Below are 27560 nucleotides of genomic sequence, written 5' to 3' on the forward strand. Positions count from 1 at the left end.
CGGTCGCAAACTCCAAACGAAGATAGTCATCGCAGATTGTGCATACAAAAACGGCTTCGTGGTCCGCATCTTCGGTTACTTGTTGATGTTGAAGTACGTCGTGTACGCCATCCAGCGTCGTTAGGAACTCTTTTAAGTCGCCCCCTAAGCACATTAGGGCTCTAACAAATATGTCCGAGCACGATGTCGTTATTAGTTCTTGACCCAGCTGATCCAAAAAATCCTTCTCGTTCACATCTGCAACAAGATTAATGAGCTAATTAAAATAGCACGCACCCAGTGGTAGGCGTTAGTCGACCCCTCAATTCGTCATTGAGGGTAGATTTTGGTTTAATATAATAAATTTTAATACCCTCAAGGCATCGGCTTGTGAAACCTCAATGAAAAGTGCCATTAATATTGCTCGGCTGATTTACATACCCTATCCAGAAATGAATTTTCTCGCTAAACGTAATAATATGATCGCATCAATTTTATTACATCGAAGGCAGAAGGCAGTTTTCTCATGCGCAAAGTATTGGAATTCGCATGAATACGGAGAACTGTAATTAACTACGTATCTTTCAGCAGGAGAGGAGAGGTCGCTCTTGCTATGCCAGACCTAGCAGAACAATTATAGAAAAACAAACATTGAATTAATTATAAACTTATTGCTCCTCCCGATTGAAAACTTAGTTCTACTAGTTTTATAGCGATTCAGCACAATGCCGCATGCAAGGTGGGCGGAACAAAGAACATAGTGTGCATTTAAGTACTAAGCAAGTTCTAATTTAATGCACAAATTAAAATTTTATGGGTCCTCTGTTCTAAGTTCGTCTAAGTATTTAGTTTCAGTTTTCCATACGAGCTTAGTGAACCATATTTTTTCAAAAACAAATACATAATTAATCCACGCTAAATTAATGACAGCTGCTTTAACTAACTTGAAAAGCTCGTAAAGCTGCCAGGCGAGAAGATATAAACGCACTCGCTACTGTTTAATAAATTGTTAGTAAGTATTTGTAAGTTTCAAAGCGGCGTTTGTATCTTCCTAAGTTGCGTAAAATTCATGATTTTCGCCAAAAAATTATTAGAAACATCAGTCGACCACAAATTGTTAGTAAGCGTTTGTAACTAAAAAAAATGGTTTGTAAATCTTTTCAAAATTCCCTATTCTCTTCCTTGGTCGCTTGCATTGCTGTTGGTGGATTGGGTTATCTTTGTATTCCAAACAAGCTTGTTTTGATAGCATGCACTAGTTTCTTTATTTCTTCGAAAACCATGGAGTTGTTAATGTAGCTATCTTAATTGTAGAGTTTCTTGTTCCCACAGTTTCAATTGCTACTAGCTACTTGCTGTATATTTCATTTCAACAATCTCTCAAAGACGAACCTTCCGCGAGCAAATTTTCCAGGGGGCGAATATTCCGCTGGCAAAATTTCCCGGAGCAAATCTTCCAGGAGTGAATATTTCTGAGTGCGAATTTACGAGGTCAAGTTTTCCGAGGTGAATTTACAGCATAGGTACGCTTCGAACATTTTTAAATGGAAGCATCCACAGGACACACAAAATGAGTGCCGTGATAACCAGGAACCACATTGTGTGGTTACTTTAAATAGGTAAACGGTGCTTCTACTACAATCCATCAAGAACTGTAGAATATTTCAAAAAAATGTCGGTATTTGGAAATAGGGAAGGGGTATAGTTTGAAGTTTGCGTGTTATAAATTTTTATTTTGGGACTAAATAAGAAAATATATCTGTATCAGGCGGAGATTTGGATCCGTCAGATTCCTAATTTCGGTCCACTTCCTGGGATCGTGATTTTAGAAGGTAATATTGGGGAACGTTTCTTAAAACCTACCTGGAACTATTGCAAGTGCAACAGATTCCCGAAGCTATTGGCACAATGAAGAGCTGTATGAAGCCGAATACAGTTTAATGCTAAGATTAATATTATTTACAACATTAATTTGACACAAAGCCTTTACGTATGACCGGCGCTTTTTTCTCCAACAACAGAAGAATATTAAGGGTTATGTTATTTTCGCAACATTAAGCTTCTTTCCCTATATTTTAGAAGAAAAACAACATCGAATACAAAGCTTTCTTTTGTGGAGGAAGCACACTCAATTGACAGTAACCGTGGCAATAGCATGAACTCTTAAAAAAAGGAAATCTGATAGAATCCACCCTTTCGCTAAACTAATTAAGTACTTAATTAATGACTATTTCCCGTTAGTCACGTTCGAAATTTGCTCCCGTAATGATAAATTAGAAAAGTCGTAAAAACGTTATCACATCCCGCAGGATAGCAAAACCCGCAAAGCTCGCCTGTTCGCCAGATTACTTTTTTAAGGGCGTCTAAAGAGTTCTATAAGTGTAACTCTAATTGGATTACAGATCGAAACTATAGTTCGATACTTACGAGTCAATTATGTTTGTAACAAGGTTACTGTATCACTAATAAGAAAATATTGTATTTCAAAGACAAGTTTCAATAAAATTATGCAGAAACTCAGTCGACCTGTATAGTTCTTTTAATGTTACGATTTTTATTCTCTCTCTGAAATGGTACGCAGATGAGGCATAGCTTTGGGAATTTAATCCGATTACAATTTTTTCAAAGCAAATTACGTTTTAAACATTCATAAAAATGTATAAACGTAAAGGAGGTAACTGTTTGTAGCATATACAATTTCATTCTTTCGATGCTTATTGAAATTAACGTTTGGGTACGTTTGATGCTTTCTAACATTTTCTTTCCTTTCACTTTCTTCGAGAAATAGGTATATCGACACGACTGGTTAATCATCGCTAACTCTAAAAAACAACGCGGCACGTTATCGTCTAATAAAAAATAAAGTGTTTATGTTGGCAGTTGGCGACCATACTAAATAAAGGTAGTTATGAGTTTCTCCGCGTAGGAAAAATGTAATATTCAGTGCGGTAGCTAATGTAACGTTTTTCATCTCAAAAAGGATGATTATCCGAAAATCAAATAATCTACTTGATATAAAACACATAAAGAGATACCGTAGCAGCTTTTCACATTGAAAAGGTTGCCTAAGAATGTTAAATTAAGGTTCTGCTTCAAGAGAGCTTTGTTCTGTAACGAAAGTATGAGTAAAACTTTGTAAACAACTTTAAGCCGCGATGAGGGATATGCTTTCAACTTTTATACAAGAATTAGGAAGTAGGAAGATGGAGCAGCAATTAAAATTAGTGGAGCATGTACACTCTGATACGACCAAAATTCAATATTTGAACATTATTATGCAAAACAGATAGGTACGAGTATATATCGCAATCCTTTACTTGTGAAATCTCTTAATGGGGTTTCAATGTGCTTAGAACACCTGATTGCATTTTCGCCGAGATTAATTTCAAACTTTGAAACTCTTTATCGCAGCGTATTCTTCAACAGTAAGTTTGTCCTTGAATTGCAAGTTGCTTGGAATTCTATGGACGCGTGACACTATTACACTTTGCTTAAGAAATTTGAAACTTCTCCAATTTTGACGTGTAAAGAGACATATTCTAAAACTTGTTAACGTTACGACTAAGAAACTGGCGTTAGTTCTAACGTAGTGGTTCTCAACCTTTTTATAAATAAGGACCCCTTGCAAGATTCCCTTAACTCTGGGGGACCCCTAACAATACTTGTAATAAACTGGAACAATTTTTAGGGAGTCTTATTTATTACTGAATGTCAAAGAAAAACTCAAATGTAATTCTAAACTTAAGATATTCAACATAGAAGCTGCATATTGTAGTAGCCAATATAGAGCAAAATATTAAAAGAACATCAAAACTTTAATGGGATTATTAGGTATTTACGGATCCCCTCAAGGGGTCCGCGAGCCTCCGGTTGAGAAACACTGTCTAAAATTGTCTATCAAAAAATCGGAGACGTGCTTACTGTTAACGCCCTTAACCAAGTGCAGAATTGCATCTTTATTCATAAGCAGTGGGTAAAGGTTTCTTGTCATATTCGGGTGTACTGTTCTATATGAAACGTTAATGGCTACAGGTGGAAATACAGTCAAACATTTAATCATCTCAGGTGGTTATTTGATGTTGATTCATATTTAGACACTGTAACGGTAGCTCTAAATTTCATCGTGAAGTTAGATAGTTAGTTTTTTTTCAGGTTTGGGGAGAATTTGAGTAAATTTTAAGCATTACGTATCATCGAAATATTCAGTGTTAAAGTTTGGCCGTTCTAAATTATTTTCCAAACAAATAGTGTTCTTAGTAGAGAATTAATTTGTCAACCGCGGGTTAAACTAATGAATACCAAATAGTGGAGATTTATCTTTGAGGAAGATTTTTAGTTGATTCGACCCGACTAGAAAGAGGTCCATGTAAAAATTGATCTGTGGTAAAGAACTTGATCCTTAGAATCGTAAAACAGATGTGCATTTGGGGCCGTTGTGACCAGTGAGTGAGATTTAGAAAAAATTGAAAAAAGATTTGTTTGTAAATCCGTTGTTCGTAGTGCAAGATAAATTCGTTGCGACCAGTATTAGTGTTTGAAACGTGAAATAACTCAATTTCTAGTTGTTAAAAGAGAAAAATTTGTAAAATAAATAAATTCCTAAGTGTCTGTTTTAACATGGTGTAAAGTGCATTTTATTACTGATTGAAATGCTTTCCTATTTCGTAATAAGTTAAACACATGTTTTCCATTGTTAGTCAAACTAATTCACTTCAGACAGTTCAACTAATGAAAATTGTGGTTTGTTTGTAATTTTCAAATATAGGGAACCACCAGGAAAACTTCGAACTACCATCTTTGTCAATTATCGAAATTTCAATGAAGAAATTTTCCGTCGGAGAAAGAATTTCCATTCCATCGCCTAACTGTGTAGCGTTCAGAGTTGCTGTAAAGAAAATTCATTGTTGACCGGAAGCAGAAGGACTGTAGTCCATAAGGTACCAGTTTTGTCATTAATACATCAATGTAAATTTAAACTTGTTGGATGTTGCAAATTTGATTAAGAAATTTTGTGTTTGAACGATTAACCTAGGTTATTAAAACCGTTGCATTTTTTTCATGTGACTTTATCGTCCATACACCCATAAATTAGAGAAGTTATTTAGTTCAGAATAAATTAAATAACAACTCATATTTATTTATATGATGCTTCAAATGTTTTGTGTATATCAAAAATTGTGGTAATGAGATATTAGATTTAATTCCGAAAAAATGTGGTTACAACATTGATTTGATCTATTAAAATTTTTAAGGGTAATCCTAAATAAGAAAACCTGAAAACGTAATATTGAACCATTTGATGTTTTGATTCATATATTCGAAAGGTTGTGGTAGTTTTTGTGCTTGAATTTGCGCACAAACCTATAAAGTCAAATCTCGAGTCAAATATTCAGCAAACAAAGGGAAAAGGAAAAATCTTCAATTAATAATAGTACCATTTCATATAGAGCAAGTCGTCGCGTCGGTCAAATAATAATTTTCTAGAGAATTTGCAACCTTTGTTTGTAATATCTTTCCTATTGAAAAAGTAGAATTTAATTAATGCTCACAATTGCAGAAGCAATATTAAAGGAATTTTTTAATGGAAATATTTTATTATACCGATCGATCAGAAATTAAATTTCCTTTTCATCGAGGTATCATGTTTCTGTAGCTATTTAGATTGCATTTCAATGTCCCTATTGGTATAAATTTAGTTTTCTGTAAGGAAAGAAAGGAAATTTTGAAAACAGTTTAAAATAGAAGCAATTGCGATCCCTAGAGAAACATTTTTATTTACTAATATCATATAAGGTTTATCCATGTTATTTTTAGTCCTTTGTACCCTCGTTTGTACCCAAATATAACAAACAATTTCGCTCAAAGTTTTTATTATACCGTGGCTCAAAGTGGAAATCGGAATCAGGAACTACAATAAATGAAAATATGAATTGTGCACAACTCTTGTGCAGATAACCGAAACATTTGTGGTAACGCGGCACCCATTAGCTTAAAGGCAGGAAAGGAAAAGGACCAAATGTAGCATCTAGGGTTGTAAGACCTAATGTAAATCCGGCTCGAAGGACCAAATATAGTAAGTATAGTAAGTTGTAAATACCCAAGCACACTTACACAAAGTGAATTCGGTCGGGGATTACCTTATAACTCAAACCCGATAAGTGTCAAGTGTTTACATGCTATTTATCACAGATATTACTTCCTTAACCTACGTCAAATTCGCGTCTATGAAAAACCTACAATTGTCGTAACATGCTTGTAATACTATCAAAGGAGACGTGCGAGAATTTTAAATTGGAATTAACAAAATAATTGAGCACTATTAAGTACTGTATCGACAGTATCCGCGATTTTTCCTTGACCCACCAATCACGGTCGAGTACGGTACAATCGTCACTTGATGCGACCCCGTTATCTTTTAGCAGCTTGAGCGAAACTCATAACTTTATACTTTGTACGAAAGCCTCGTGAAAGCCTAAACATTTCCTAAATTTGGAGCCACTTTTCAGCGCAAGTACAGGAACTATAAATTTATCACAGAAACTAGTCGTTGGCAAATTAAAATTAAAACAAAACAGTCACAGGAAGAAAGCTTTTGTAAGATAGGCAACACACAATACTGATAGCACGAATTCTAAAAAGGTGCTATAGTGAAATTTGTTTGTGACCACGTTTGAAGTCCATGGATAGCATACGTGGTTTCCAACTATCCGACGTCTCACGTGAACCATCCTGTATATGATTTGAAGAAAAATCTACAATTGCAGGATCTCATCTAACGATGGAAGAATTGCAAACTATTTTAACTGGAAAACCGTATACAGATTTGTAAGTACCTACATATTAATAATAACAAATAATAATATTAATTTTAAACATTCACCTATTTTTCAATCGAAACCACGCATTCAAAATAACTATGAAAGGCAGATTTTTGCATGGCGGAATGAAACCTTATTGTAATTTTCGGGGACAATTCAAGTACGTAGTCTCATTTGGTAAGCCACCGGAAGCTAATTGCAGGAAAGGTATAAATTGCGAAGAAAATTTACGGAAACAATAGTGAATGAAAGGGTGAAAGGAAGGAACAGAAATGCGGGATTTAGGGATTTACATCGTTATGTTTTACGTGTGCATTTTATATGCGAGGGATTTGTAAGGTGGAGAATCTCAAATCACCATAACCTCGGGTAAGCTTTCGCTTTTCAAATAATTTGTATCTTAAATCTCCTCCGAATGGGGCACTTCGCGTTTAATTACAGATATAATCGCAACAATTCTGTTAAGTTGAGAATACTTACGATCGTCGTTGCGAACGGCGTCGTACAAATCCTCCAAGAAATCATAATGATTACAACCGCTAACGTCTTCAGGTAGAACGGATCTGAAAAGAGGAAAAGAGATGGTTGAGCTACTTTATAAAACTATGATTTAAGGTTTTGTTTACACCGCATACAAAAAATAGGTACATATACCGCATTGGTAACGTCGGCGGCAATAAACATAAAATATTTTATTGGCCGTATTTACTGCCAAAACTGGTAGCACATTTTATACTAAACGAACGTACTTCAGCAATTTTCTTAAAAGGAATCAATTTTAGAGGTAATAAATTTACACAAAATGCTAATGGCCGGTTCCTTGTCGTTGCTTCGATTGTAGCAATATACACTCGAAGCTATTACGGGCCTAGAACCTTCAAACATTTTATTGCATCCAATCACGCTTAGCACAAAGTAGTTGATTGGTATTGTCCCAATAAGGGAAAATGGAACGCGAAAAGTCGACAGCAAAAGAGATTCTTTTATATGCAGGAACAATTTGTTATGCCCGAGTTACTACGGACATACTCTTTGCTCTTTGTCAGTTCTTCATTGATGGGCAGTTTCCCCATTTTTCCAGTCATCCAGTACGTTGCTTTTTAGTTCTCATTTCACATGTAAGACACCGATTTGGTGGTTCAGCATACATTTGCGCTAAACGGTGGATATAACTTGAGCTCGTTTCTGTTACATATACACAATGCGCGTATTTTTCTTTCACACAGTAGTATTGGGGATAAATAAATTACATCCAAACAAGAACAATGCATTAGAGACCACCATCAAATGAATATCTCCAAACATAAAGCACAAACAAGATGAAGTTCACCCCTATAGCCACTAAGTAAGTGTCCTTTAACTTTTTACCACGCATCCTTAATGGTAAACGTGAGCAGTTTACTTTAGTTTATACCGTTTACCTGCACCACAAAAGGGCAAGTAAGAGACCGAGAGAGAATATACGCAAGAGGTTATTATAGTTTTAGCCAACTTTTGACACTTTACACGCGTCTGAAAAAGGAGAAATACCCTAGAGGTGGTTTCGGGAGGCGCGATAATAATTTTTTTACTGTCCTTCAGTAAACGGCTTTCCCTTAAAAATTAATTTATACTTGAATGACGCTTGTAACCTAAAGGGATATTAAATTTTTCATGTTGTGAGAATTTTCTTGACGTTTACTCACTTGAAAGGTTTCAACTTTAATTTTATATGATGAGTTTAAATGTACCCCGAGGAATGCGTCGTATATTTTCTGGAATTGAAATAGGTCACGATATCCACTATTCTGTATTCCTTAAGCAACTCATTACCTATATGTACTTTTTAGTGGTCATTGGTATATTTAGTACAGCTAAAGGCATTGATAAACAACTTATTATTGGTTGGAAATAGTTGTCTGCGAGGATGTTTGATAGATGAGAGAATTCTGTTTATTTTAACTAATGGGATAGGAAGTGGAGTCGAAAGGGGAGAAGCATGTTAGTAGAAGAAGAAGTGTGGGGAAGATTTTTTCTGTCGTTGCGGTTGGTTTTTTCGCCGGAGGCTGTCTGTCGTTTAGGTGAAGTCACGGCTACCACCACCGTGGTGTTTTTTTGCCGTTAATTATGGAGTCGGGTTCTTTGTGGAGTCGTGTCGGCGGAATTTCGGATGTACGCCAATTAAATGTGAGACGTTCTATTGAAGCAATTATAGTAAGTGATTGTTCCAAGTCTGCCAGTTTTTGGGGAAAAAATTAATTAAAGAAAGTTTGGGGAAGAGGTTGTGAATGCGTCGGAAAATTAAAATAGTTGAGTTTGTGTTAAGAAATAAAGAAGTTGGGTTTCCTGAGAAGGCGTCAGTTTAGTGCTTGTGAATGTGAGTTGCAGATTTTTGGATTGGACATTGCATTGGTTTTTGGATTACTGGCAGTTTCAAGGAATTCAGACTTTATTGAACCTTGTTGAATCGATCGCATGTTTGCGTGGTACTTGGTATCCGCTCTGTATGCCTCTATTTAGTTGCAGCGGCTTGCATTGTTTATTAATGAATAAAATTTCATCGTGTTCTATTAGACTACAATGTCTTAATTTAACACTTTTGAAATGCGATTAAATGTCCACTATGTTTCAGGTAAAAATATTTGGTTTGCAGATATGCTCTTGCGATCATTCATGACTATTTTAATAAATGGCAAAATAAACACCATAAGTATCTCAAAATAACCAATGGAAACGTTTTTACAAATAAACGAAAGGTTTTCAAAAATTTTCGTTTTGGAGTTGCCTCTACAAAACTCCCAAAACTTGCGTTTCGTCTATAATTTTTTCTCCTGGTCAGTCATATTACATAAAAGCCAAGCATGTGACTAACAGCTTGTTCTTAAAATTTCCACAAGATGTTGCACCCTCAAATGGAATTGAACCGAGTGATGGATTTTCAACATAAAAAATTACAAACCCAAAAGTAGTGCTGCAACTCCCAAAATATTCCAACTGCTGCAATCCTTGACCGGTTACCAAGAACGGTCTGAATTTTATACGTTTTGATAGTACACTCTGCAAGTCATAAAGAACGAGTTGTAAAAAGGTTTGGTATACAATAATTTAAAAAAAAGTACTAATTCTTGTCATTAGAATTGGTGCTCGCAAATAGAATTGTAATCTTGTGTGCGGAATTATTTAAAATCTTACGATTTTTTATTGGCTGCAATTCTGTCCAAATTTTCAGAAACAAAGATCCTTTCATTTCTACGTTCAAGTACAGCTTTGTAGCCTAAAGTGGTAAAAGAAAATATATGTGAATATAATCTCTTATATTCACATATATTTCCTTTTACCACTTTAGGCTACAAAGCTGTACTTGAACGTAGAAATGAAAGGACCTTTGTTTCTGAAAATTTGGACAGAATTGCAGCCAATAAAAAATCGTAAGATTTTAAATAATTCCGCACACAAGATTACAATTCTATTTGCGAGCACCAATTCTAATGACAAGAATTAGTACTTTTTTTTAAATTATTGTATACCAAACCTTTTTACATCTCGTTCTTTATGACTTGCAGAGTGTACTATCAAAACGTATAAAATTCAGACCGAAAGTTTATAATGTAGAATATGTCTTGAGCAAACAGGTGGTATGTTAACGTGGTCATACCGATTACCCTGTCTCGTTTTCATACCAAAGGTGTCGAAGAATATCGTCAAAACTCTTTCCTAATATAGATTAGTGATTAATGGAAGCCTCTCAATTACATACATTTTTAAATCACTTTCAGAATCCGTTGCATTTGCACTTTATACGCTGTACTTGAGGCACAACTCATTCAATTCAGCACTACTCATCGAACCCATATCGAATGTAACCATAACCTGCAATCTATATTTATGTGCAACATCAGAAAGCAGTCTTCGATTATACTGTCTACAGAGGGCAAGCCGAAGATACACTTTGCAATTATAAGAGCCAAATCAATACAAAGGCCTTTGAATAAGTTCCAAACTAAAGTAAGTGGGATGCTTCCTTCGGATACAAAGAACCGTATTCTGAAACTTATTCCGAGAAAAGGAAAACAAAACGCTGTGCTAACACAGCACTTTGCTACATTGGCTTTTCCCTGGTCGTGTTGAGGATTAAAGAATTGTTTTCCAGCTTATAAGAGAATCCGAAACTGTTTACATTACGATTTGAAGCACTTAAAGAGGAATATGTTTCAATAACGAGAGATACCGAATTGAATTTGAAGGCAAATAAAACCGCCTCCGAAGGTAACGAATAATTATTATGCTAAGGTAGATTCAGAATCTGTCACACACATTTATTTCCAGCACTTTGATTTCAAAGGCAGGCACTAGGTATAATTGGGCTTAATTTATGACAGATACATCTGCCACAATGTACCTTATGCACTCGACTGCACACATCAGACCTCTCGCAACAGACCTAATAAAGCACCTACTTACTCCAATTTATCATAAACACGTATTACAAGTGCTCGAACAGATGGGCGTGATGTTCATTAACTATTTAATTAACTTTACAACGTTTTGCTCTCACTACCCACGTTCCAATTTTCGTGCACCAATTACATTAGACGCTTTGTCTGTTCGAAGGGCTTACACAAATACACAACCAATGATCTATGATATAGACTGGCACATTCGTATAAGTTTATTTTACGCAAAAGTTATTTATCACCGACGCCTTCTTTACTACTCATCTCAATTGCTTTTTTATGGTCGGTCTTCTTGGAAAGTTACTTCTTAGATTCATTTTGTTTGAACGTACTGCTCTAAGATTAAGCGGAAAGGGAAACCGAAGTAATCTTTTTTATAGATAAATTTCCAATTTATCACGTTGGAACGTTTAGATACAACAAATATATTTATTTTGGTTCAAGAGGGGATATATCATCTAACAATTTCCATTATTTCTCGCAATTTCCTTCTATTATACTATAATTTTCTTACATTTTCTCATTATTTCCCCTATTCCCTCAGAATTTCGTCTTATTACGTTTCCGTATATTTTTTCAACCTTTCGTCTAATTTTGATTATCGTTATCTAGACATTCCCCCAGCATTTCTCGTAATTTCCTGCACAAGGGACAACATGACATGACATTGGTAATATTTGATATGATAAGGTTAACTTTGATCTCACAATTTGATAACATTAGAATAATCGTAATGGGATTTCAAAAATGTCATGCTTCAATGGATTTCAACGTTTTCAGTACCTACGCGTGTGTCGTCGCAGGATTTCAATATTGCAATAGATTCAAAACCGTTCCCTGTAATTTATAATTGAGTGTAAAGGGGGGGGGGGGCACTATACATGTTTCGACTTACGTCATCATCAGGTGTAATTTACAAGATGGAATTAACGATTTCGAAAATATATGGTTGCTTTCTTGTTGTTAATCTCCCAAAAAAATTATCCGATTAAAAATCCAGCTCTAATGTGTAGTATACGAAATATACATATACCGGTCATGTAGATCATCATGCTCAGATTTGTGCTTTCTTCTAAAAAAATTGGGATTCGTTTTTTAATCATAACTCCTTTGTGATAGAAAATTCATAAAAAAACCATTTTGCAGGTTTTTACAAGAGCTACAAGGCTATTTACATCAAATCCATTTAAAACCCTTAGTTTTAAAATGGGGTGAGCTTAAAGGACTAAAACAAGGTAGTGCTCGCATATAAATACATGTTTTAAACGTCTATATCCATTACCACCTAAATAATGATACTACAAGGCTTTGGACTTAGGTTTTACAGAGCTACAAGGCTATTTACATCAAATCCATTTAAAACCCTTAGTTTTAAAATGGGGTGAGCTTAAAGGACTAAAACAAGGTAGTGCTCGCATATAAATACATGTTTTAAACGTCTATATCCATTACCACCTAAATAATGATACTACAAGGCTATTTACATCAAATCCATTTAAAACCCTTAGTTTTAAAATGGGGTGAGCTTAAAGGACTAAAACAAGGTAGTGCTCGCATATAAATACATGTTTTAAACGTCTATATCCATTACCACCTAAATAATGATTTTAATTAATTTTTGTTGTACAGAACATTGCCGGCGAGGAAAATGTTTGGAATTAAAAAAGCTACACTTGGGTGTGTCGCATTTTTTACGTATCTCCAGTTGTTTTGTAATTCTTTTGAAAAGAAGGACGTTTTTCACAAATTTGCAGAAATTCGTTATTCACTTTTAGCTTCAATTATTACAAAATTTCTAAACTGGTCACACTTCTAGAATGTATTAATAATGCGTAATTGAAGAAAACTGGAAAAGGGGAAGGCCGAATTTTAATTAGGGTTGTAATTAGGGGGTTGCTTGCGCTGATTTTTCCGCTGAAGTACGGATATACCTTATTTTCATCGTAACCCACTTACCCTTATGCTAAAGTTGTTTTTTGAAAAAAAAGAAAAAACGGTACTGTAAAAAATATTCTACAAGTTTTTCTGGAAACATGAATAGTTTTATCATTATCTTACTGTGAAACTCTCTTTAGCGTTTGACGAACAAGAGCTAACGTTTAACAAGCCACAACTCGATTTGTATTTGGTCAATACAGCAATTTAAAAAAAAACGTTTTATTTGTTTTTTTAAAAGCTACATTTTGTTCTACACAGTTTTTTTTTATAAAATGCATACTTTTTTTCGCGAATAACCAATTAAAAACATTGTTCTTTCGGTCGCGAATAACTGGAGAAGTATTACCTTTCCAAAAAAAATGTATAGAACACTATTTGCTTAGAATTAATTTTTCTATCTATTTCTGTGTTAAAATTACAATAAAAAATTGCCACCCCGAGATGGAGTGACTGTGACAACCACCCCCAGAGTGAAAGCGCCCTTTGGCATGATATAGATTTTGATCCTTAGGTTATTCCTTACTTACTGTCAAAATTTCAAGTTAATCGATCCATTTTGAAAAAATTGCCAGGGCAAAACCTTCGTTTCTTGTACTATAGGTAATTCGATAGTGGGCAGTACTTAAACTGGTAGAATTAGTTTCAGAATTGAATTTATCAACAATCATTTTTGCAGCAGCATAAACCCAATAAAATTGATCTTCGAACTGTTTTCGAGCTTGTTCTTGTTCTAGAGGAATACAATCAAAACCACACCCGATATCGTTTTGGATGCATTTAAATTCATTGAGTACACTTTGAAACTTACATAAAAAAGGAAGATCTTGTAATACGATATCTGAATCCTCCGCTTTAATGTTATCAAAAAAGTTTTGAAAGCCCGTGAATTTATTTTTGATGGTTTTACGCTTATTAACCAACTTGTCAACTTTTCACACTCCTGAATAGAATAAAAAATGAAAGAAGAAATATTAAGTTTGCGTATTTGGGAGAGATATGCGATTACAGAGGAAAGAAAGGTGCATATTTGCAATGGCCCACCTGCTGTTCAAACTATAGCCAAGAGTTAGGAAGGTGCTGAATCAATAATGTCCTATCGTCAAGCGGCGTAGACGGTACGGCAACACTTGGGCAGATTCCGCAGGTCCTTTTATGGTAAAGTGGTGTAGATTGATTGTTAACGGTAGCACCAAGGGAGTAGAAGAAATCCAAAGATGCAGGACGGAATCTTCTTAAAAATTGACTGGAACTCCTCCAACTCTTACAGATATTCGGCTCGATGAGACCAAAATATGTAGGATTTTCTTTCTATTTGTACTCAGGGTTTATCTGAGGTGTAATGATTTCTTTGGAATTTTCGGAAATTGATCGAGACTGGACTCAAGGATTTTGTTTTGTAGCAAATGCCGGGGAGGAGAGGCGAGAAGAGATCATAAAAATTCTAAGTTTCAATTTTTGATTTATTGAAACTAGCTGGACAGGTTTTTTGTGGGTAGTGTAGTTGACTGCATGCCAGTGCACACAGCAATATTTTTGCCTTTTTTTTATTAATGATTACTTTTCATTATGTCACTAAAACGAAAGTTCAACTTGAAATTAACAAACATTTTTCGCCCATAGACATTTGCGAGAACATAATATGTGGGACAAAAGAGTTAATAAATTCAAACCATCTCTCCGAAATAAAAATGGCTTAACGAAACACTGAAAGAAGATTCGCCTCGCAAAATTCGCCCTTGGAATATTGGCCTCCAGATAAGCGAATACTAGTCCGGGTAAATTCGCCCCTGGAACATTTTTCGACGAAAATTTCACCCTCGGAATCAATAATACACATTTAAAAGCCATCAGAAACGAAGTTCCACCTACGGTCGTTTAATATTAATGATAGAGTGGGTTGATACTAAATGGTAGGTAGCGAATCTTCTGGAGGGAATTCTCTTGGAAGGCGAATTTACTAGGGTAGGTTTTTCCTGGAGAATTTACTGCACACACTTTAACAAAATTTAGTGCACGTGGGAAATTGAACACAACCACAAGCATTAAATTTTTTTCTTACAATTATAGAAGAAATGTTCGAAATAATTACGATCCCACAGCGAAAGGTCATGAGAAAAATACCATATAATGCAGGAGCTAAAGACTGCACAAAACACACTATAATAACCATTTATTTTGATTAAATTGTATAATTTTCGAGAGCATCATCGATTTTAAACCGCAATTAAACAATTTAATTTTTGAAATATGTGTAAATGGAGTTTAAATTAAGTTGCGGTAGATTATGTACGCGGAATAGATGCAGGATTAATAACTCCATTCGATTAAATAGAGACGAATCGAAGCTTAGTTTAAAAGAGGGTCGGTGATATTTTAACTAAGCGCTTTTATTCGTATCGATTTCTAATTCTTTCAATTGAAAATGCGGTTTGTATAGTGCAAAATCTAATTCTCATTCCCTTAACAAACCATCTCGGGAAAATGAAGTAAATAAATACACTTTCTACGCAATAAACTGAATGATATGTAATTAACCTTCTGAATTAAAGCCCGATATACCTGCTTTTCTTCTTTCAAGTAGAGCGACGCTAATAATATTACGTAAATTTTAAAATGATAATCACAAATAATAATTACCTGTCGCAAAATGCGGATGTACATCATCTTTTTACGGTACGCGGCCTAGCAATTTATAACCTAATATCCCTTTTTACAGATTTTCGTAATAAATCTTTTACAACATCTAATTTTGCCAATTATACTTCTATTATTGCAAGTCACGTTAGAGTTTTAGTGTAAATTCGCGGCGCATTTAAAAACGTAAGCATTTCTAATGCGACACGCGTCGGTCACAATGCAGCAATTAATCTCGCTTATGTTCATATCGCTGGCTGTAGCGTTTGCTAGTGTAAGTGCTTTTAAAGGCGCATATTTCACATTTAAGTGGATTGCTTTCAGGTGCCACCTGAAATAGCAAGCGAAATTCGAGAGTACGTGATCGGTGTTGGTGTTGAGTGTATAGCAGAAGTCGGCGCTTCCAATGGTAAGATCAAGTTTGCAAATCGACCATTTAGAGCCAACTTTTAGACGATATCAGCAAGATAATAAAGCATCAGCTGCCGGAAACCGAAAAGGGGAAATGCTTCGTGGCCTGCGTTTACAAGAAAATGAACATTGTAAATTTGCCATATTTTAAAGTAATATTCTTTAACTAGGACTATTTCAGCTGAACAGATCCGGAAAAATCGATAAGACGTCTTGGTATGCTATCTTAGACGAGTTAAAGTCTTTCGATTATGACACCTACAAGACGATTAGACCTATGGCAGACAGATGCCTAGCCACAGGTAACGTAGAAGGTCATTACTCTATTACTAAACGCGGTTGTTTTAGTAACGAATTCGCATGACGAATGTGAGACGGCTACCAACTTACTGGGGTGTATGTTTCATGAAAGCAAATGGTAAGTTAGTTTTGATCGGAACTAGTATGAGATTATACTTTTTAGTGATATTCCAAATGGCGAAAAGTGCATCTTTGATTTCTAAAATTGTCGTAAGTTAGTTTCTGTAGATTTGAAAGAGTAATAAATATCTAATAATAATAATAATAGTCGTTTATTGAGTTGCCGTTTACAAGTTTATGATAGTAACTAAAAAATAATTTATGTGACAACCCAAAAGGGCGAAGTTCAGATTGGTACGGCATCCATATCATCTGCTCTCCCACTTACCCTTTTAAAATAAATTGTTAAATCATTTATGGCAGCTAAGACATATTGGAGAAACAAGTAAAAGAACAGAAAACGCCATTAATTTATTGATTCTGCAGTAAAGACTTGTAAAAGAGCCTCTTAAATGACGGTGTGTCACAAGATTTTAAAGACGGACTGAGGGAATTATAAATTTTGCAGATGTTATAACTGAATGAACGTTGATATAGAGAAGTTTTATGAATCGGTACCGTTAGAATATTCTTTGATCTAATGTTGATACTATGGACATCCGTTCTAAGAGTTACTTTATTAAATAGGTAAGATGCCTTTTGATAAGCAATTATGCGATGATATACACACGCAGAATGTAACAACCTTCGATCAGACATACTTAACCATTTTAATTCTTTTAACTTGTGAGTAATGTGCTCCCGTCTCCTTAATCCAAGTAATGTTATGTCGAGGGGTTGATGGAGGACCTTTGCACAAATATTGTAGTAAATATTTACATAATTCGTTGAATCTCAAAATGTCATCGTCATCAAATAACATTTTTCAAATGCATTTTATGTACGGGGAAACTTACATGGAACACCCTGAAGGTTTAAGTATGCGTGTTTATAAATTGCAGCGGAATCTTTATGGTTTAAAACAATCCCCAAAATGCTGCAACAAACGGTCCAAGGATGTTTTAATATCACTTGAGAGCATGACCATGTCAATGCGCCACGTTATGTTTATTGACGAACTCAGAACTTTAAACGAAACAAAAATTTAGATTTGCAATCCATCGAGGTTAAGGTTTTCTAACAGTGTTTTATAACACTATCTCAAGTTTCCATTGAAACTTTCAGGAAATTTAACAAGGTTCATTCCTTATAATCCGTAAGTTCGCGCGAAATGTGGCCCTTCTAAAAGAGTTCCTTTGTTAAACTGCAGTTAGGAAGACATCGATTTTCCTACCGAGAGAAAAAGTTTTCTAAGTCCTTTTAGAAATATTACGGGAACGCTTTACTATATTTAACCAAAGCAGGAAAAATGGTCTTATTCATATTAAAAACCTCTTTTCCTCTGGTGCTCATTATGTGGGAGACTTTTACAAAATTTCGAGTTAGTTCCAGTTGGTTTCTAACTAACAAGAAAATCTTAATTGCGACATTATAATTATACGAAAGCGGTGATGGTCATCATCACCTGCTATATGACAATTTCGGTAAGTTGACGAGGGTGCAACTAATTACTCACTTTCTAAATCGATGTATACATAGGATATTCGCGGAGATCAATCAGTGCTAATTAAATCGCGTTAGCTTTATTTGCGAACGTCGTTACTTTAATTAATTAATTACAACAAAGAAATCCAAGTGTATTTCTTGTGGTTTAGACAATTTGGAGAAAGATGTACCTATGAACGTTTCCGCAGTTCAGGTGTCCGATAAAGTTACTGGCTGTAGTTTCCACTTCAAATGAGGCTATACAACTTGCTTATCTGTTGATTGGTAACTTGTGTAGTGTTGAAATGTATCCACCCGTTCCCACAAAACATAACTTTCTACCAAACTGATAGTTTATCTGAAGCTACCTAAATAATGACCGAGGTTACTGTGTGCTCATCAATTATGCAATTTATTGGCCGGTGTGGGATTCCGTGCTTCCTCTTCATGTAAATTAATGTCTCAATAATAAGCCGCAGGAAGTAGCATTTTATTCAACGGACGGAAAAACAAGTCACACAGATAGAGAGAGGATGACTTTAAAACTTTTAATGAACCACTTATTTTATGTTACCCTTTTAATAGCATCAAATATAACCCTTTATTATCTGTATACCGGGCTAAATTTGTTTACGGAACTTTTTCATCTAGAACAGCGCCACCCTCCCGTTAAAATTAGAAAGTTTCGGGCAAACAATTTGAGGAAGGAATTTAATTTTGATCCAAAAATGGAGATTGAATAGCGAAATTTGAATGAATATTTCTGTATCATCATGTAGCAACAGGAAGGGAGCAATTTAAGGAACGCCGCGGGTTATAAGTAAAATAAAGGATGTGAGGTGGAACATATCCTACCTCTCATAAAATAAAAGTTCAATCATATAGCGCATTAAATATTAATATTAAATATTTACAAGTGTATAAATAAATGTACAGTATAGCAATAGTACATTTTTAGCTTATTTTTTCATAAACAATTCGAAGATCCTATCTTTTTATCTGAGGGTTTTTGATTGGTTGAACGAAAAGAATTTTGCGTAAGGCGTAATATTAGTAAGCGCTATTGAAATCATAAAAGTATTTTAAAAGTATAAATTTACAAAAATGCAAGGAGGAAAATCGTACTAGGTTTTTAGGGAGCATTACTGAAAAAACAGTCAGGGCTTTTACTGGTAGGTTTATGAAGAGAAGAGTGTTCTCAAATGCTAACGCATAAATGAATGCGGTAAGAGATGGCGTTTCGCTTACCATAATGTGTATTGTGTTACGCACGTTTCTAGAATATAACACAAAAAACTGCTCGGAATGAGTCACATTGGTTACTTTAATTTTAATTTCCATCACTTTTATTTCATTATAATAAGAGTACAGCGCATGGCGCGTTTGGCGAAGCTGCGTTATCAAGTGTAATGATGATTGGCGGTGTGTTTGAAAGACCTCGAGAAAGGAGTTTTTTTTATGTGTAAGTGACGTTTCATTAAATACTGGAATTAACAAAAAAAAAGACACTAACTGGTTCGCGACGGTTGGCGGATTTGGCTCCCAATTAAAAAGCAGAAATTTCGTTTTCGTTTTCATTTGGAATACTAGAAAATTCACGGGCGCATAGATAGTATTCGGGGCACAAACCAAGGCGCATACGATCACTAAAAAAAACGCTAAATTGGAATACTAGGGGAACAGTATGGAATGTTGTATTTGAATAACTGAAAACGGCAAGGGCCAACCGAAGTATTCGGGGCGCAATCTCAGCGCAATCGGTGCTATGTGAAAAAATATTTTTAGAAAATTTGGGAGCAGTTATGAATTTGGCCCTCCCAAATTTTAAGTTTTGTAATTTGGAAACCACCGGGGGCAATTAATGCAATTCGTGTGCAAAGGAGCACATACAATGCACAATCATTTCAAAAACGAAATTACTTGCTTTCTAAAAGTAGGGGCCAATTCACATTAGGCTATTTACTTTTTATCGGGATTTCCGCACGATTTGGTAGACCTAGTTTGTCATATTATAATAGTTTTGTGCAGAAACAAGGTAACTACAGTTGTGAGAGAAGTTTAAAACGGTGTCACTTTTTTTAAAAAAAGTCTGTCAGGTTGGAAAATCAAGCAGTACTGCAAGTGAGGCCTTCTGTTAAAGTTCTCTCATTATTTAGGTAAGTAAGTAAGCTGATTTTTTTAAATGCAAATATAGTTCATGATTTTAAAAGCTCTCTACAATAAATTTTTGTTTGAAAATAAACACCAAAAAATATAGTCGCCTATGAAACACTTTCTTTCTCAAAATCTTTGTGGCAATCAGATTTGTAATGATTGAACTGCTTCAAACGCTCTTCTAACTTTCCCGTAATTCTTTCCCATCAGTTGTAGTCTTGTAGAAGGATATTTAACAAATTTAGGCGACACTGAACCCAGCATCGGCGGCTCACTCCAGTGTAAAATTTTTAGGGGCCGCACTAGGACACTTTCGGGCAGACCACCATTTGCTTTTAAGATAGCTGAAAGTTTTGTGCCATCGTATCACTACGGCTACTGGCGAACAAAAAGTCTTTACGGCGGCGCTAGTGTCGCCGTACTTTATAGCTTAAATATGCTCTGCCTCATTGCGACGAGCAATTTAAATTTCCAAAGTCTGCGAAGTGTATTTGTATAAACTCTGAGGCATATTATGTATCGTAATACAGATCACGCACACAGTATTCTCATGTAAAGCGGTCTAAATACCTTTGACATTTCCTTGTACCTTGTTAGTAGATGCTTCCTATTTATTCACTAAACAAATTTTCATATTCTATGTTTACGTGATATTGCAACCTATAAATTTTCTTCTGCTTTTGAATACGCCATTGAATGGACGGTGTTTATCTTCTCAAGTAAAGACATTTTTTTACAAAAATGGTGATTTTTCTAGTGACTTTTCCTACTTGAATGAAAAAATTATACAAGAGAAGAACGAGGATCGCCCTATCATAATCCCGACTAAAGCAATACTCGCAGTATACTTTGAAGGGAGACAGTTTGTCAACAAATAATCAAAGAAACGACAAACGAAATCGAATCTATTAATAGTCTGAGTGCCTGCTGCATAAATGGCTAGTTATTAATACCCTCCTGTAACTTCTGTATCCGCTTCATTATGGCGAGTCTACCACTTTTTTCTATCTCATGAAATTTTTTCGGCTTCGCTGGCCGTTCTCCTCCATTTCTTGTTCGAAAATACTAATTTTGGTATCGTAATAAATTTACATAGATACTGTGTTTCTAAAAAGTTTTAATCGAAAAAGGGAACATTTGGTAACTCACTGAAAAACAATGTCGGACAAAATGTTGGAGCGTTAGGGGTGTCTACGCGAGTGAAACGTCAAAAATATTATCGAAAAAATTTAATAGATTCCAGCTGATATTAGCAACATTTCTTGAGATATGTCTTATAATGATATTTTAACATTGTCCGACAAAATACTTTTACCGATTTTGCAGTCCGACGCACGGCAAATTGACAGTTATTACGAGGATAACAATTTATTGATATCCATGTTTTTTTAAATTTAGGTTTGTCATACATGAAGTATACAATATAGTTATATCAAGTGGGTCCGACAAAAAAAATTGGCTTATCGGGAAAAAAAGGAAAGACTTTTTTTTGCTGATTGGAGTATGTGTGTTTGATCTTTGAATGTAATATGTTGAATATCTCAGTTCGAACAATTTTTACTGCAACGTTTTCTATTTAATTCAATAAATTTCGCTGCAAAATTTGTTTAATTCTACTTTTACATGATAAAAAAAGCTTCTAAAACGGAACGCCTACTTGATGGCAACCAAATTGACCACTTACAACTACACAATGAAGCTGTCATATTCATAATTTGAATATTATCGTTATAGATTGAATTCGTGTCTATTTTCGTTCGTTGTGAGATTAATGAACTAAACTTGACATTTCAATTGGTATAGTCCGATTACAGTTAAAGGAGCTTAAGAGATTTTTTTTCTGTGAAGTCGAAAGCAACATGGAAGACATTTTTTATTCTTACGATAATATCCCCTATTTTTAAGTAATTTATTTCAAGATATTTTTGTAAAATAAATTAACTTTTTGAATTTAGCTAATAAATGTCTTGTTATTTCTATCTAATAATTAATATGACACCAGATCTTTAATTTGTTTCAAGAAGTTATTTTGGTTGCAAAAAATTGGCGTCTTTCAGAAGACTTTATCGGCTTGTAAAAGTAGCACCTAGGAAGTCCTATAGACGGGAGATGGTGACACTTTTTGTGGTGTGATTGGCTACAAGTTGTGCGACATTCAAAGGTTTAATTAAGTACTCCTCATACGAAAAATGTGCTAAACTCTCTGGAGGTGGGGCCTCGTTATTGCGTGACGATTGTTTAAACATGTCGGAAAATTGAATGATTTTGGACAATTTGCTACACAATAATTCTTTGGATTTTTTCTGGTAAGTCGGTGACAAAACAAAGAGGAAACGAAATGCCATCACTTCGGTGGGCCTTATAGCCCGCCATACTCCATTGAAAGTGTCGATTGTTTGTATTTTTTTTTGGGTGATTAGTCCTCAATCATCATTCAACGAAAATCAAACACTGCCATCATACGCAGCGACGGGCCGAATAGCCGCATAACCGGCACAAGACTGTCATTTTTGTTAATAATTTTTGGGCATTTGCTACAGTAATGGCATTTGCGATTTTCCGAAGTTCATGCTCCCATGACCAGGTATATGTGCCATACTCGTCAGAAGGCTAAAGATGGCCATATCCGAAAATCCGTTTTCTTAAACATCTTTGGTGCTATAACTGGACAAAGCAAGACAACCTGAAACGACTTTCCTCGCGAGCTTCAGAAAAATGATTTTATTATAAAAAAATTGGTAAGCTACAATCCCATTCACAAAATAATACAATTGTTCTAAATTGATTAACTTTATCCCGACAAGATATATATCGGTACTCGCGTTTTAACAAATTACTCGTCCATCGGTATCGGATTCCTAACATCGTCATGGGTCTCTTCTGTTTCGTTCCCATTGCCTCGGACACTACTCAATCGATTTGAATTTCATTCTCTTTGGTCAAGTGCGATCCAGAATGAATATATCCGACAGTATGGCGTAGTGGGCTGTTCGTCGCCGTCGAACAATTAAATTCAATAATTATCTGTGTCGTTAACTTCCATCCGTAATATTTCATGGACTATAATAATAATAAATATATAAAATTAATGTTGATTGGTATTTTAGATTGCACAGTGCCAACTTTCTAATTATGAAAGCATCTGAAATGAAATTTGATACTTATATGCACTTAAGGTGCAAAATTTGGTCTTGAACATGTATAGCCATACCCAGGCAGACTCGTTTGCTATACTTTGTTTAAACGTTTATTCTTATTATTTTATTAATTATTAGTGTTATTTTAATTGTATAAATTTCAAAATTTTCATCGTTTTCTTATTCGGAATAAATCAACTGCCCTGAAATTTTATCAAAAATTGATCAAAGCCACTGGTGTTCAGATACTTTGGCGGTAGGTAATAAACTTGACGGCGCTACACCTATACCTCGATCCATTGAATGCAATGCAGACACACAACACCCCGACCGGAATTCTTCAACTTGACTAAGAAGTTCGAGTGGGGCGAGAATATTAAGCGACATAACAATCTCGTGATAAACAAGATTGGCTGGGATTCATGTTTTGATTGTATATTTAATGAATAATGAACATTTAATTTGAGCACACACCTATACAAAGAACAGTATTATCATTACATTAATAACGTGGTGACTCATAGGGCGAAGTTCAAGACATGGAATAAACGGTTATTCCGTCTTGCTCTACCACTCAAACCCCCTACATATGAAATACAACACGGGAACAAGACATAAAAAACCTAGCAAGAAAAAACTATATGATACAAAAACCATTCAGTAATGCAGCACAAATGAAAACCTAAAAAAGAAAAAAAAAAAAATGTAAAAAGGAAAAAAAAACTATAAAGCAAATAATGATATTAAGAGCAACTAATGCTGCCATTGCAAGGAGTCATGAGGCGCAGGCGTTTTTTTTACACAAAGACTATCGGATAAATGTTTTAATGAGATGGTAAATTCATTAACGTCTTTGCAAATATTGTAACTGGAGGAGCGTTTAATATAGTGAGTTTTGTGAGTAAGGTATAGTTAATAAAAAACCGATTTAACAATTGACATTCATGGACGTCAAGCTCTGTATGTTACCTTTCAAATAATATGACGGAGTTTTGGTTTGAAGTATGCCATGGAAAAACGGCAAGAATGTATATTTCTCTGTTGTTCATATCAAGCACTGGAGGGATTTAATTTATGTTATCCGGTCGTATTTTCGGATACCAAATATTAGTCTAAGGCAAAGAATTCTCATTCTCTGAATTCGATTGTAGTCCCTCTTTTTGTCGGATCATGGGCCATAACACCTATCCAATAGTTAAATTGGGAAGCATAAGGATTCACAAAGCATAACCTTAATACTTACGAATTAATAAGAAATCGGCTATTAAAATATTAGTTTAATTATTTGTAAACGCTTATAATTATTTGAGATATTGCCTTTTTGAACGTAATTGGGAGTCAAAATCATCCAAATTTTGTATTCATTAACGACTGGTAATATTGCCCCCGTTGGACTCAACAATTTATTGCATGCTTGAGCGTGTTAATAATCGACGTTCGCCAATAGCATAGACAGCTGACTATTGCATTAAATCTGAAGTCCATGTTCTTTCCAGAAATCTTAACTATATTATACAAGGTAGAATGAGTTGATTGTTGATTGTAATTAAGTTAGGTTTTCAGTCAGGAGCTGTATAATATTGTGTGTCATCCGCGGTACATGTGATAAAGTGCAGTATTCTAAACAAGTGTGAAAATTGGAGGTGTATATAAATAACAGTAATAGGTCCAAGCACTGACCCCTGCGGAACAAACGCTGCTGTAACAGCAATGGGTTTGACAATGTGGTCCCATTTAAAGACACGCGTTTGTTCTAATTGCTAAGGAAGCTTGAAATAAATTTTATAGAACTAGTCGTTTAAATCACATAAATTTTAGTATGCAAGGAAGAACACATGGTTTACTTCTATTCAACACGCTCTAGAGTAATCGAGCAAAATAGAACTAGCAGATTTTTACGATCAATGCAGAAATATATTGTGTTCTGTGACGTGCAAAAGGGCCAGTAAGTGCAATCTGTGCGGCGACCTGAACCGGACGTGTAAAGGGGGGAAGAATGTTTTCCAGAGTTAAATATGCCCTGATCTGCCTATCATGGATCCTCCCAAAATCTTAGACATAACCAAAGGCAAAATACTTATTGGACGTAGATCATAAACCCCTTCGGATGTCTTAATTTTAGGGAGAGGTATTATCTTGGCATTTTCCATGAATTTGGGGGAATAAACCAACGCGCATAGACAAGAGTTGATTATGTGGGTGATCAAGTACGTTTAAATATGGGAAGGCAAATAACTGAGCATGTACACACTAAATTCTGATCCAGACCTTCGATTTAGAACTTTATCAAATATATGCAGTTAAGATACTTCTACTTCAGTAGTGGCGTAAACTAAATTTATGGTTTAGAATGTCTACTATTGCTATTAATAATAATGAAGTAAGGGTATCATTGATAGTTACTTGTGTAGTACAAAAAAGGAACTATTTATTTTGTCAACATCACATAACTGGGGAGATTCATTTATGGCATTCTGTTCTAAAAAAAATATACATCAGCTCTTGCGTAGCCTCGCCCAGATTACCTTAGGGTTTATATTCAGACGATTTATTTTGCTTCTAAAAATGCCCTTTTTTTTTTTCTGATTTAATAGCAAAGGTGGTATAATTTTCTTAAAGTTTTAATAGTACTCCATGGCTAGCTTTTTCCGTCCTTTTATAAATCTAAGTTAAAGCCTTGTTTCGAAGCGATCATATCAGCTGTAATACTTCTGAGTTGACCATGCGTGGCATATGGTTTCCGACACTTTACATTCATTTTTTTTTCTTTAATGGGGGATGCTTATAAATAAGCTGAATGCGATGCATAAGTTCAAAAGAACGCCTTTGGTCATTAACAATTGGATCATTAATAAACAGTCCCCAGGAATCAATTAGGTCGTTATCGAAGTTGGCAAATTGATGTGTAAGGTAATTACGATAACGACGGCAGAACTTCAGTTTTCGCTTTCATTTGTTTAACAGGATTTTACATTGTACTAGGTGATGGTCGGAAACAAGCCCGTGCACACTAAAAATTTACAGCCACTCTATAAACCTCTATATCATTCGGCCTACTATATAAGTCATAAGGGAGGCACTGTTACTGTGATATAACGTGTAGGGGGGGTTGATTATTAATTTGCTTCATGACCTAGAGATTTGAACATTACTTTTATTACAACCTCAAACTGTCACGAAACATGGTGCCATACTGTAGCAAATTCGCCCAAATTTCGGAAAATTCTTACATTTTTGAAAAACAATATTATACAATAATTGGCCAATGCCACAGGATGGCGTATCGAACTTTTCTATTCTGCCCATAATAAAATAACTGGTGGAAATTATAGGGTGTAGAAATCGCCCAAATTATTAACAAAAATGACATTTTGTGCCGTATGGGGCTAATGCGGGCCCGTCGCTGCGGTAATGCAGGTTGATTTTGTGAATGACTGATTGAGGACTTGATGCTCATAAAAAATGAGCTTGTAGCAAATACCAAAAAAATACAAACAACGACTTTCAATATGAGTATGGCGGGCTATAAGGCCCGCCGGAAAAGTATGGCATTTCGTTTCGTCATTTGTTTTGTCACCGCTACTAGAATCCAAAGAATTTGTGTAGCAAATGTCCAAAATCATCAATTTTCCGAACATGTTTTAAACACTCGTACACGCAATAACGGCCCACTCCCAAGAAGTTAGCACTCATTTTCGTATTGAGATACTTAATTAAACCTTTGCATGGTCGCCATAACGTTGAGCAAATCACACCAGCAAAAAGTGTCAATCATCTTCCCGGTCTACTATGTCTACACTTCTACATGCATATCACTGTAATAAAATGTTGTTTTTCATAATGTATACTTAATATTTAATATTTAATTTGTATGAAATTTTGTTTTTCCCTGAAGTGCCATTGTCGTCTGTTCAACATCACCTCGAACGTCAACATTTAACCCATCTGAAGCAAGTGCATTCCCATTTTTTGCTTCAGTCTGTCGCAATATACATATTAACTATTTCCACGTTCCCACCTTTCATTCTATGGTTATTAACCTAGTCCCATTGTATTGTGCACCTCAATCAAGCATATTGAAGAAAACAATTTCTTTTTAAATTTCTTTTTGTCCGAATGAAGATTGGTTACGATATAATTGCGGACACTTGTCACCACGTATTAAGTAGCGT

General features: G+C 35.1%; 2 protein-coding genes across 2 annotated transcripts in view; one reads left to right on the forward strand and one right to left on the reverse strand.

The window, feature by feature from the left end:
- LOC116167723 (head-specific guanylate cyclase) overlaps positions 1 to 27560 on the reverse strand; it is a 263401-nt gene that overhangs the window by 54820 nt on the left and 181021 nt on the right. Inside the window, exons 3-4 of the mRNA XM_031483212.1 lie at positions 7278 to 7360; positions 88 to 237 (exon numbers count right to left, since the gene is read on the reverse strand). Coding sequence (XP_031339072.1) covers positions 88 to 237; positions 7278 to 7360 — 233 coding nt within the window. The remainder of the gene's footprint in view (positions 1 to 87; positions 238 to 7277; positions 7361 to 27560) is intronic.
- Positions 15919 to 16764, forward strand: LOC116167740 (general odorant-binding protein 19d-like). Its single transcript, XM_031483237.1, has 6 exons — positions 15919 to 16076; positions 16127 to 16211; positions 16256 to 16344; positions 16395 to 16515; positions 16562 to 16631; positions 16677 to 16764. Exons 1-6 carry the CDS (start codon positions 16002 to 16004, stop codon positions 16714 to 16716), a joined length of 480 nt encoding a protein of 159 aa, XP_031339097.1. The 5' UTR covers positions 15919 to 16001; the 3' UTR covers positions 16717 to 16764.

Source organism: Photinus pyralis, unplaced genomic scaffold, assembly GCF_008802855.1.
Source record: "Photinus pyralis isolate 1611_PpyrPB1 unplaced genomic scaffold, Ppyr1.3 Ppyr1.4_LG4, whole genome shotgun sequence".
Lineage (NCBI taxonomy): Eukaryota > Metazoa > Arthropoda > Insecta > Coleoptera > Lampyridae > Photinus > Photinus pyralis.